Source organism: Natator depressus, chromosome 11, assembly GCF_965152275.1.
Source record: "Natator depressus isolate rNatDep1 chromosome 11, rNatDep2.hap1, whole genome shotgun sequence".
NCBI lineage: Eukaryota > Metazoa > Chordata > Testudines > Cheloniidae > Natator > Natator depressus.
In genome coordinates, this window is record NC_134244.1 from 39842108 (window position 1) to 39854435 (window position 12328).

Below are 12328 nucleotides of genomic sequence, written 5' to 3' on the forward strand. Positions count from 1 at the left end.
ATTGTCAGTCTGTGCCATCTTGGCTTCACTACTATTTTTAGCAATAGCAGCTAAATAATAGCTAGCGCACATTTGCCAGCTTGTGCTGCAATCACACCTCTTACTACAGTTTAGACATACCCCACGAGACACCACACTTTCCCAAAATGTTCTTACAATCCAAGACCTGATACTGCAAACACTTCGGTACATGAGTAACTTTACTCATGTGAGTAGTTGCACGGAATTCAATAGGACTATTTGCATGAGCAGGGTTTTGCCAGATTGGTTCCTTGAACATATCATTTATGAGTATGACAGAAGAAGGAGGGAAGGCAAAACAGAGGACATTTACGGAAAACGGGAAGCACAAGTTAACATTTTGGCAGTGTATGTATTGTAATTTTTTAATTTATTTTTATCAATGTATTATTTGTTTTAAAGATTATGAAAAGAAGAGGATTTTGAGGAATAAGGAAGAGGGGAGACTAAATTGGATAGGATCAGGGAGGTAACATGAGGCATAGGGAACAGTATTGAAGATAATGCAGAAACAGAAAGATAGAAAGGAAGTGTTAATGGAAAGAAATTGGTGGAGTGCAGGCACTGCTTGTAAATCCTCAATATTTGTTTGCAAATTGGTTGTGCAAATATTCGTACTTCTTTTTTCCTTTTTCAAATAGTCCTATTTCTATTTATTTCTTTGTGTGTTTGTGACAGAGTGTGTGTGTGTATATATATATAAAGGACAAAGGAAATTCAAGTACTAATATTAAAATTTATTTCTTTTTAAAATAGAATTGTCCTTTTGCACCTAAATTACAACAGACACGTTAAAAAAAAAGATTGACAAATTTATTTCTGAATGGAGGTTATTCATACACATCAGAAACAACAATAATAAAAGCTTCTATTTAACCTTAATGTCACGTAAAATAAAAACTCCACAAGAAGCAAATGAAGGAACTACAATTGACAGCAAAGGTTATGAGAGAAAAGATGTAGTTTGAGATCCTATGCAAACACCTCATGACATGCCAAAGCCTGAAGGAAATACACAAATGACCCTACAACATGAGACCTCTTGCCCTTTCCAATTCCACCCCAGAGGCATACGCTACAAAGTGGGAGATGTCTGCTCCAAGCCCTTGTTTACTTCCTCCTTGCAACTGCCACATCCTGGATCAAAACTATTTCCCCACTCAACCAACTAAAATAAGAATATGTTCTTTGATGTTTATGAAGTGGTCTGATTTAAAGAACTTGCACTCCACTCCCAAGTCAGAGCTTTCATTGTTCATACACCTACAGTAACCCTACTACAGTAATGCTAAGTAATACACCCCCTCTCCATTTAAATACGTATGTTTAAGATTGTAACAGAAATCAAAGCAATTTCAAATCGTAGCTGACTTTGCCCTTAACTCTCCTTGTACTTTCAACAGGCAAAAACATACAACAGCACAAGTAAAGGTAAACAATCATCTCTAATTCTACACTTCCTGCATTTTTCCTCTTTGATAATTAAAAACAATTGTTTAAACTTTTTATAACTTCTTTAATTTTTAAAAAAATATTTGACAAATGCCTACCTTGACAAGCTAGAAGGAAATGCACATAAAAAACCATTAAAATTTAATAATTCTTTTTTTGAAATAAAATCACAGGAGTGTTTCGAGACTAGACAATATCATATTTGTTTTTTAGTTAAAAACACACAAAATGGTTTAAAAAAAAGATTATTTTTAGGGTCATATTTGGCCTTTGGATGGATGCATGCATATGACAGCTACAGACATTAGTGGAAGCTCCACATCTGCCTGAAAGGAAGTATTTGGGCCTTGGGCTTCCTGCGACTCTTGCACCCCACATCCTCCTCCTCCTCCCTCCAGCAGAGATCAGAAATCTCCTCCAGTTGGGACTGGATGCATCCCTGTCCCAAGTTTTAATATTGCACTGTCTCCACACTGTTTAGGAGGTATTAACTTTTTCCTGTTTAATTTTAGAAGTCACAGAACATTGTTTCTGAAAGGCTGAGAAAGTCCTTTCAAAGCATTTATACAGCACAATAGGCGTGCATGCGGCTTTACAGACTTAACATGGACTGTCTCCTCCTGACTGATGAACTGATTGTTTCAGAGACAATATTTAACTATACAGCCTTATGGGGCTCTCTCACAGCATTCTCATCTGAATCCAAAACCCATGATGCTGAGTAGGAGGAAAGCTTGTAACTTATAGGTCTCCAGAAATTAATTAATTTTATTTATTTAATCCATTTGTAAAGCAACTATCAGCAAAGTGTTCAAGAGTCATACAATAAAAAGCAAATTACAATACTTAATAATAACCCACCAGCCCAAATACACAGCCTGAAAACACAAATAAGTCTGGCATGGGAGAGAATCTAACAGCCCCACTAACAACCCCCCACTCCCAATTAATAAAAATGGATTAATGGGCAGGGAGAGAAAGGTGGGTCCCCAAAACGGTCAACTGTAGGCCAAAGAGCCAGGTGGGATTTGCAATGTGTCCTAAAGACAGACAATGAGGGACTCTGACACACCTCAGTAAAGGAGTTCACAGCAGATTTGTTCACAGCAGTCCTGAGAAAACCCTGCCATGTCCTGGCCCTCACTGAGCCTAGGTACTGAGGGCAGACCTGTACCAGTTGACCATAACAGCTGGGCAGCAACACATTTGATAATACTCTGCAGTAAACTGACATCTTTGTAAACATCAGAAGTGAGAAGAACTTTTTCACTCTATACCCCAAAGCAGATGACATGCACAGAGGCTGACCCACATTGAGGGTGGGGAACCAACGTTCAGGATGGGATTCATGAAGCATCTCCAGCAGGGTTCCACTTTCAGCCAGCACAATAGCCTCACTTTGAATTCTCCTGCCCTACCTTGCTTGGAACAGGATCCATATGGAAACGGTACTGAACATGTAGAGGGAAGCACTGACAATCAACTGGCATTGTTTCAACCACCTAATCCTGTCAGTTTTCTACTTTAGCTTTTAATGAGTTGCCAGCAGTGTGTCCTAGATTCAACACTAGTATTTGTGAAAAGAATAAAAGAAGCTGAAATGGCATGAAGCAACAGAGCAGTCACCCATTTGTAAGCTATCACGTGACCTACGGGGGCTACAAGGAAGAGAATGTGGTCTCTGAAGTAGCTGAAGTGAGGGCAAGTGGCCTGCTGTCTGCACCTCCTAAAAATGAATGGAGGGGCAGAATAGGTATGCCATCTTCCCCTACAGATGCCAAAAGGGGAGAAACAGGACTACTAGACACACCATAATACACCAGAGAGAAGTAGTAGGCCAATAGCCCACCCCCCAAGAAAATAATTACTGAGAATACAGCCAATTGGAGGAGAGGGTTGTGTTTGGATAGCAATATGGGGAGTCCTCAATTTCAGAGGAGCATCTGAATTTTTGAACTCTTATATGAAAATCAAACATTCTCTCAAATTTTCACATGTCCTCTTAAAATATGATAAAGAAGATCCTTCAGATAGGGAACTACTTATCAGAAATAGATATGGCCTTTAATGCAGGTTTTACTGTGTATGAAACATTTTGGTACAAAAGGATCTAAACATAGTAAATCTGATGATCAGATTTCACAGCCAGATGGAAATTACAAATACCTTGCAAATATTTTTAACTTAACACATCACAGGAGAGAAAAACACCTAATGAATTACACGGTCTGCAAATACTGTTTGTACAACTGAGCCTTCGAGAAGAAGGTTAGCGTTTGTGGTTGATTTTTGCTAGCTACATATTGCAACTCCTTTTACCCATTTCCATGAAAGTAAACTTTGTACACTGACAGGTGAAGACTCAGGTATGTACCATACTGCCAAATCTAATCAGGGAGAACTATAATTAGCCTACCTTCAGGGCTTCTTCTTTGAATTTAAATCTTGCAGAGGTCAACCACCTTATTGCCCCAGGTTGTGTGGCAAGCTGAGGAGGTTTTATTCCAGCTTGCCAACTTCCAGCTGGAAGTTATTAGGGTTCTCTGCTACAAAAGTATCCCTAACCAGCTTTAAACATTCTACACTGTTACCAAATGTTGGGAAATCCCACAAACGAAATTAGCCAAGTTACAAACACCAAAGTCTGTTGTCATTAAAAATGCAAACCAAGTACAGATTGCTTAAAGAACTACCAAATTATAGACTTCATTTCCAGCGTAAATTCCATTTGTATATTTACCACTTTTACATGCTGCTTTTAGTTAAAATATGGAGTAAAATAACTCTAAAATTTTGTATAAAGGAATTTAAACAAACTCCCTCAGATCTGATAGCTCAAAGCCAATAAATACTGTTATTCAATCTCCTTACATTTATGTAAACAATGTATTAAGAGTTGTTGTCATTGCTGTTTTTAAACAGAAGATACCAAGTGAAGATGTAGGTTTAATTCTCTTTTGAGATTTACAGCAGGAACTGGGCTGTCCAAGTCAGTTTTTAAACCCCCTTCTATGGGACTTTTTCTGGGAGGACCAAAGGAAGCTGATGATTATCCCTCTACTGTATTCTCAAGGACTGACAGTGAGCCATCTCGTCCCCTTCACGCAAAGTATTAATACCATCCAAACGTGCCAAGAACTATGGAAAGGGAGGAGGAGCACCCTCTCTTTGAGACTGCGGAAGCCTCTCCTATGAACACCACATCCTGGGACTCAGTCTGACTGAGCTGGGAAAGTATGGTCAGTCAAAGATAGGAGCAGTGATAAGCAGCCACTCCACAAAGCAGGCTTCCATGGCAAATTATAGAGTATAAGATTCACTCAGCATCAGTGTTGCTGACAGCAGTATTCACTTTATCTCTGCAGCTGAAGGTAACAACGAAGAGGGATGGACGTAACAAGCAGCTTTGGCTGGGTCAGCAATGCCAGCACATCTCATATGTTAGCTGTGCTGATAGGGTGGAAAGAAGCAAGGAGCAATACAGAGGGGCCATAATTCCATGCTGCTCTCCATGATTCATGAGACTGGAAGAGGGGGTGTGAATAGATCTTAGGGAACTGGATCACTCTATATTTCCTGCCCCTTTCTCACAGCACTGAAACAAGTAGATAATGCTTGGGCACTCCACATGGAGAACCACAGAGTTTCAGTAACTTTTCCCATGTTTCTGTGTGGAAGAGGATGGTTTGCCTGATGTCATGGAATATACATTATACTTTATCTGTTATTCTGACTGGCCAGTGCAAGGGTGGGAATTCTCTCACTCTTTTTTTTTTTTTTTTTTTTTTTTTTTAACATAGGTATGAACAGCACAGAACTGATACTTACACAACTTCCAGCAAGGATCTCTGCAAATACTGGAATGGAACCATCTCTCTGAGTGAACTTGTCTCTGACAAAATCATTAACCTAATAAAAATATACAATTTATATATCACAAACAGTTTTTTACTTCAACTTTTCTGATCAACACACATTACATTTGTAACCAAACTTAATGGAACACTAGTAAGTGTTCATCATTCATGCATTTAAAGGAAACAAAGCCCAGCTGCTTCTACAAACATGGGAATGCCAGGAAAACAGACTTGTCTTTTACTACTACAAATCAGACAAAGATTAGTAAGAGACAGAATTAATTTAGAAATGGAGAAACTTACTGTGAGCTTAATGGCCTTTTCTGGAGCAACACCTATAAGCTGTGGTAACAAGCCTATAGAGATAGAGAAAATCATGAGGAAGCATTTTTTTCTATCAAAGAAAATATTACTTTTATAAGAGCCCAACACTCCTGCCTCTCCACAGGTGGAACTTCCTTTGAACTCAATGCCAGTTCTGCATGTAGAGCTGGCTGGAACATTGGCTGCTGAACGTGTACTTATGCAACTGAACATCTTAATACTTCTGCTGAAATTGGCAATATAAAGGATAATTGAATCCCCCTTCCATAATCAAGTGAAACCAGAAATAGTGGTAAAAAAGGGGAGGGGCTTGGAATATTTGTTTACACAATGGATCATTCAGCATTTTCATGAATATTTTAGCCTCCTTACTCAGCACCGCTCTCCCATGAAGTATACAAATGAATGATTTACTCTATGAGAGAGTGAGGCTGAAGAATGTCTGTCTAATATTTTCATCCTTGCAGTACACTGAAAGCAGACTGAGCTTGGATCTCTCCTCTACAAAAGTTTATCTTGTACTTTTGATGAAGGATGTTCCCTGCCTGATTTAATTTATTCACATTAAACACATAATCATGCTTTTTGATAACTAAAGCAAGTTTGGTAACAACCTGTTAAATGTCAAAATTCCCAACATAAAATAAATAAAATGTGTAAGCTTGAAAGCTTGTCTCTTGCATCGACCAAATTTGCTTCAATAAAAAGATACTACCTCACCCACCTTGTCTCTGAAATAAGAGACAGTATCAGACATCTAAGCAAAGCATCGTTACACACGGCCAAGTGTTGCCATTACTTAGGTGACTTGTTTAATAAAACACAAAACACACACACACAAGTTTCCTTTGCCCAAATGACAATGTACTACACAAAATGTATGGTTTTCCTTTTTTTTCCCTATTACTTAACTTACATAGTTAGAATGGATATCGAGGATCAGCATTCGGGAAAAAAGTTAGTTGTAAGTAACATTCCATTCGAATTCACTAGTTTCTCTTCAAGCACCACATGAGGTGGCACATGCAGTACTTTAACTTTTAAACCATTAAAAATGTTGTTTACAGGCTACATTTTGGCATGCAGCAGCTGCCTAAGACAAACTAACAATTAACTTCTATATGGAGTCACAGGGCTCAATTTGCTAGAGGCTACAGCTTATCTAAGGCTTTAAAGGATTTCCATTCTTTCAGTACAACAGGGTAGCATGCACTTTAAAAATTGCTACTAATAAATGTTTTCTATTCTGTCAAGTGTGTGTGTTGATGGACCCCTAAAACATACCTTGGAGAGGCTGATGAGACGGACATTTTTTTTTTGTTTTGTTTGTAGATAGGCCTGCAAATATTCTTGCATACATACTACTATCAGTCAAACCAAATCAATGACAAAAGCACATGACCTACTCATACATGTTTCTAGGAGCAGACTGATTTAAAAGAATAAATCAGTAGATGGCAGTCTTAACTTCCTAACATCCATGATTAGATCAGCTCCTGTTACTTTTAATCTAAATCTTCTGCATAATCATGTCAGTATAGTATATATGTTACAAAACCTGCATAAATAAAAGGTTACAAATTGTTTAAGTATTGATTTGTCCCTTTGATGATATAACTGTAGCTTTAACGAATATTAGGCTAACCTGCCAAGAGTTTTGTCATTCAACGGCCGGAACAACAGACCACCAGTTATAGGTGATATCAGACAACAACAACAAACAATACAACCACAGGTTTCCTACTGTCTTGCAAGGGTAAGGCAGGAAAAAAAAATCTATGAAAATATTATGCTATTTAAATAATAAAGAAGGTATAAAGATCCCCCACCACACTTAGCCCATTTAATTCACATAGTACCTTCCTCTAAGCGAACCCACAGAAAACATGCACCTACATAGAAGGATCAACAAATAATACATGCAATGTCTTGTTTTCTTCCAACCCAGTATTTTCTGTGCAATTTACAGGCTTACTACACTGAGGAAAGGTACTTATTACGTACAAAGAAAAGTTGACAATGACAAAAAGAAACACTGCCCTCCCAGCCTGAATCTCTGATCCACTGTGAAAAGAAAATCCAGCTCTACAGTGCCCACAGTTTAAAAAAACAAAAAACAAAAAAAACCCTACTAGACAAAACACCACAAGACACACCTCCCACTGCCTTTTATGTGCTGTTAAATACATGCACACACACACTCCATAAATCTATATTTCAGAGAGCCTGAGATTCATTGAGTTCTAGCCAGAGGAATGTACAAAACATTTCAGAGTTAATTCTGGAGTTGGGTGGCAGAGTCCAGTAGCCTTATGACAGATATTAATAAAAAATAAAGAATTCCTGTAAGGGATCACTTTATTTCTATGTAATTTATGTAGTAAAAACACACGTCACGTCTGCACTGTCCTATTCTGTCTGAATACAATTAAAATTAACACATTTATGCACACAAGAATCTACCTACAGATACACTGGGCATCTCTTCTGTGAATGCAATATAAATGTTTCTGTACTTCTACTTCTACATAATTTGAATTATGACAGTCTGGCATGGTTGTGGAAACAATCTAGCGCTATGAACTCAGTATCAGAGTCTCCACAGATTTAAGTTTTTCAAGGACACAAAAATACTAAAAACGACCATACAATCTAATTAAAAACAAATATAGAACAGATCTAAAAATAATTTGATCACTGTTTATTTTAAGCAATACTTAAAAATGTAAAACATTGTGTATCATTCATGTAGAGAGAGTCTTTGCTTTCAAAGTGCTTGTCAAAGGTTACAAAAAGAGGCAACAATGGTACTGTTAGCAACAATCAAAACTCAGACAGCATCAAAGCCAAAAGCTCCAATGCAAAGCTATTTGACTAGAAAAGGAAAAGGAAATACACTAGAAAAGGAAGAGAAGTGATGGGGTTTCAGGTGAAATTTTAAATTATGAATTAAGGGGTAAAATTGTTCTTGTGAAATAATTAGCAACAAGGGAAAGCAAATCTATTTACCAGTAAGATAAATGACTAGCAAGAGCCATAACAAAAGCTGTGCTACACTAACTATATCATCCCTAATATATCCCTCCCTTTGTGTTCACTTTCATTGCAAGCCCCCAGAAAGACAATGTAAAAGTCGTACATTAACTACGTACCACAAATAATGAGATTATTAAAACCTCTTTAATCTGAGCAGTCTCGTTTTAACTGGATTCTCTAGTGTAAAAACTGCTCAGGGGTTATCCCTTAAATAAATTGGAAGATTACCAATGCCTCCATGGACACAGCACAATGCAGATGACCCAGACAGGGAGCATCAAGGAGGTGAGGGACTCCACCCCAAGGAAAAGAACCAACTTAAGAAGTACTCCTATGGCAGCTGGAGAAAGTTTTTGTGAACACAATTAAGTTAAACCAAATGGTAAATAAGAATACAGAGGTTGGTTAAAACACAAAGATTGCAGGTGACCAGTTAGAAGGGCCCCAACCATATAACATGAAATAGTAACAGTCCTTTGGAATATGCCCGAGCTAAAAACAGGAGATGGACCCCCTATATTTGGGTATATTGAAGCACCTGATTGATAAAAAGCAGTTTTAATTTCTCAACTTAGACTTTAAAATCAGTATTACACTGATAATCAATTTTATAAAATATGAGACATATTATTCATATTTTAGAACTAATACAATAGTAGACAGGAACAAAAAACAAGGAAGGCTTCACCTAGCGAATGATGTTTAGTTTTTCCTAAGGAAACATTTACAAATCATGGAGCAAATCCCATTTATCACTCATGTGAACAGAACCATTAAAAGCATGAGACTACTTGCTTGAGTATGATGAGCAGGATTTGACCCTTAGTTCAGACACTACATTTCAAATGATTCTGTTTCTGTCTTGTATTATGTATTTCTCATCCTTCTCTAACAAATATTTGCATTAAAATAGGATCTTTGCTCCTTAGACACTCATCTGCTCCTGCTGTTTATCTACCGAATACAGTCACAATCCTTTTTTTGCAAGATAACAATCAAGTCCACAGCACCCATAATGCCCCAGAAAATTAGGACTTCAAGCAATGTAAATAGCACTAGAGGAACGAAGATCCTGTTTTCCAAGCAAGTGTTTATAATGACACTGATCAAGGGAAGATAAATACTCAGTTCAGCTATGTGAAATAGAAGCAGAATTGTTCTGATTAGCAAGAGTTTTTTTGGTGTTCCCATAAGGGGTTGGCTGTTGATGCACTGGATGAAGAAAATTACTAGATACCTTTGATTTATTCACTTACCTCTGTAAAGACCAAAAAAGCCTTCATAACGCAAAACTTTTTTAAAACAGTCATAGCTGTTTTTATACATCAATTCTCCCACAACTGAACCAGAAGAGCGCTGATTCTGCATTCGTGTCTTCACCAGGTCTATGGGGTACACAGCAGTGGCACCCACAGCTATAAGCAAAAATTACAAAACATTATTTCTACAGTACCACAGGTGTGTATGTTGCAATTGACTGTTAAAAAAAAAGTACTAGTTTTCTACAGCAGTGACCCAAAACATGAGGTTCAGAGGGTAATTCATGTTTACGGGCACTGCAAGGGAAAGTTGATGGCAGAACACGAGGCAGAAAAAGAAATCTTGGATGGACAACGTGGCATCCTTGGTGGATCAAAAGAATTATTCAGCCACACAGAGATTAGCACAGGATGGTACAGAATAGGCTACTGTGGTTGCAATCCTCCAGTAATGGAGATGCCACATAAGAAGGCTGTATACACTGTGAATAGTACCAATTGAAGTTAATGAGACTACTCACATTGTGAAACAGTAAACACGTGCCAGTCTTTGCTGGATCAGGAGTGTAATCCCTATGCCTCAGTTCCCCATCTGTAAAATGGACAGGATACGTCCCAACCTCACAAGGATGTTGGAAGAATAAATATTCGTATTTGTGAGGTGCACAGATATTATAGTGATGAGAACCATATAAAAGTGAATATGTAAAATAATCTGTTCTCCTTGTTTGAAATTTGCCAAAGGTTGTAAGAACTGCAGAAAGCTCAGAATGCACTGTAACTTCACCTGTTCTGCTGCATGGCTGGTGGGTATCTGGAAGCACACGTTCAATGGCTCTCTGAACCCTTCCTGCAAGTTGTGTGATGGATTCTGGCCCTCCCAACCCTTGAGTAGTTCTCTGCACAATGATCATTTACTCAGGCTGTGTAGGAGTAGAAGGGGTTGAATTTCACCCCAACGTACAATATGTCTTAAGCAAAAAGTCGCTGAAATTAACAAACACAAAGCTTTCAAACGCTATTACAAAAAATGAAGGACAAAACCTTATGACACCAATAGATCATGGATTTTTTTTTAAAAGGCATGTTAAAATGTTCAAAAACTATATTTAAGGGGAAAATTGACAAAAGCTAACAAAATAAGAAAAAGTTTGTTTATAATTATGTAGACAGACAGCAAAATCCTCAGTTTTGTCCCTCTCAATTTTGTTCTTATGTTTTTGGTATCACTCCTACCAAGTATAATCAATGGTGGTGCAATACTGCATGCAGAAAGCCGATGTCATTATGAACGTTTTGCCTTGAAGACTGTCTGGAGCCAGAGGTGCCACTGCAATGTTCTGCCAAGTCTTCTGATCATAGGTAAAAATAAAGAGCACTTCACAAAGCTCTCCAGTTCTTACCCTTTCAAACAATGAACTGCACCTTAGATGATCTCTATTAGTCTGGTGAGATAATATTACATTAACCCAGCCTTGAAAACAGTACACAGACATGTCACTCACCTCCAGCAACTGAGCCCAAAGTGAACCTGTAAGCAGACTCTGCTACGTGGAGCCAGATAGGCCTGCCCATACCGCCGTAAGATTGCTGGGGGGGTGAGGGGTGGGGGGAGAAGGGAGACATGATTTGGAAAACATGTGAGAAACTGAAGCAGCGTATGAACTGGCTTTTGTAAAATTAAAGAAAAAATTTGACAGAACAGCAGCTTTAGTTCAAGGGAAAAAAGACTGGATAATCCTCCTTTGGCATAAAAGAAATAGCACATTTTCAAATAAATCTCTCATATAGTTTTACCTCCTATATTCCTTGTCTAACCAAAGAAACAGTTTGAAAAATTATTTCTTTATATGAAAGGTGCATGCAGAGATGCTTTTAATTTATGATTTTTCCCTTCTGTAGGGCTCGATTCTATGAGATGGTGAGTGCCCTCCTCGCCCACTGATTTCAATAAGCTTTGAAGACCTCAGAGACAGAGCTCAGCACCTCACAGGATCAAGAGCATTATCAATATAGTCTATGTTTTATCATTATATATGCATTAGATATCCATACTTAGCACATACAGCACTTTACAGACTCAAAAGCAAGGAAAAAAGTGATCTAGTCCTCATAACACCCCTGAGAGGTTAATAAGTTATAAGTATAGGGTTGACTTTTGTTTTAAGTTATAATGATGAGCCTCAGATTTCACTGACGTATGCTAGAGTAACAAAGCGGTACATGGCCTTGGAATTTTTCAGTGATAGACTTAAACAAATGTACATCTGCAAGGGGAAAAGCCTACAGAGACTGATATTGTGGTGTCGACTAGTTAGAAAAAAGGTGCCACTAGCAAGCTAGTCTAACTTGCACTGATGAGGCATTCTGTAAAGTATG

At 38.0% G+C, this 12328-nt stretch overlaps 1 protein-coding gene across 1 annotated transcript in view; it reads right to left on the bottom strand.

Annotated features, from left to right (window-relative positions):
- SLC25A12 (solute carrier family 25 member 12) overlaps positions 1-12328 on the bottom strand; it is a 69657-nt gene that overhangs the window by 13992 nt on the left and 43337 nt on the right. The window contains exons 10-13 of the mRNA XM_074967583.1: positions 11455-11539; positions 9947-10105; positions 5634-5686; positions 5302-5382 (exon numbers count right to left, since the gene is read on the bottom strand). Coding sequence (XP_074823684.1) covers positions 5302-5382; positions 5634-5686; positions 9947-10105; positions 11455-11539 — 378 coding nt within the window. The remainder of the gene's footprint in view (positions 1-5301; positions 5383-5633; positions 5687-9946; positions 10106-11454; positions 11540-12328) is intronic.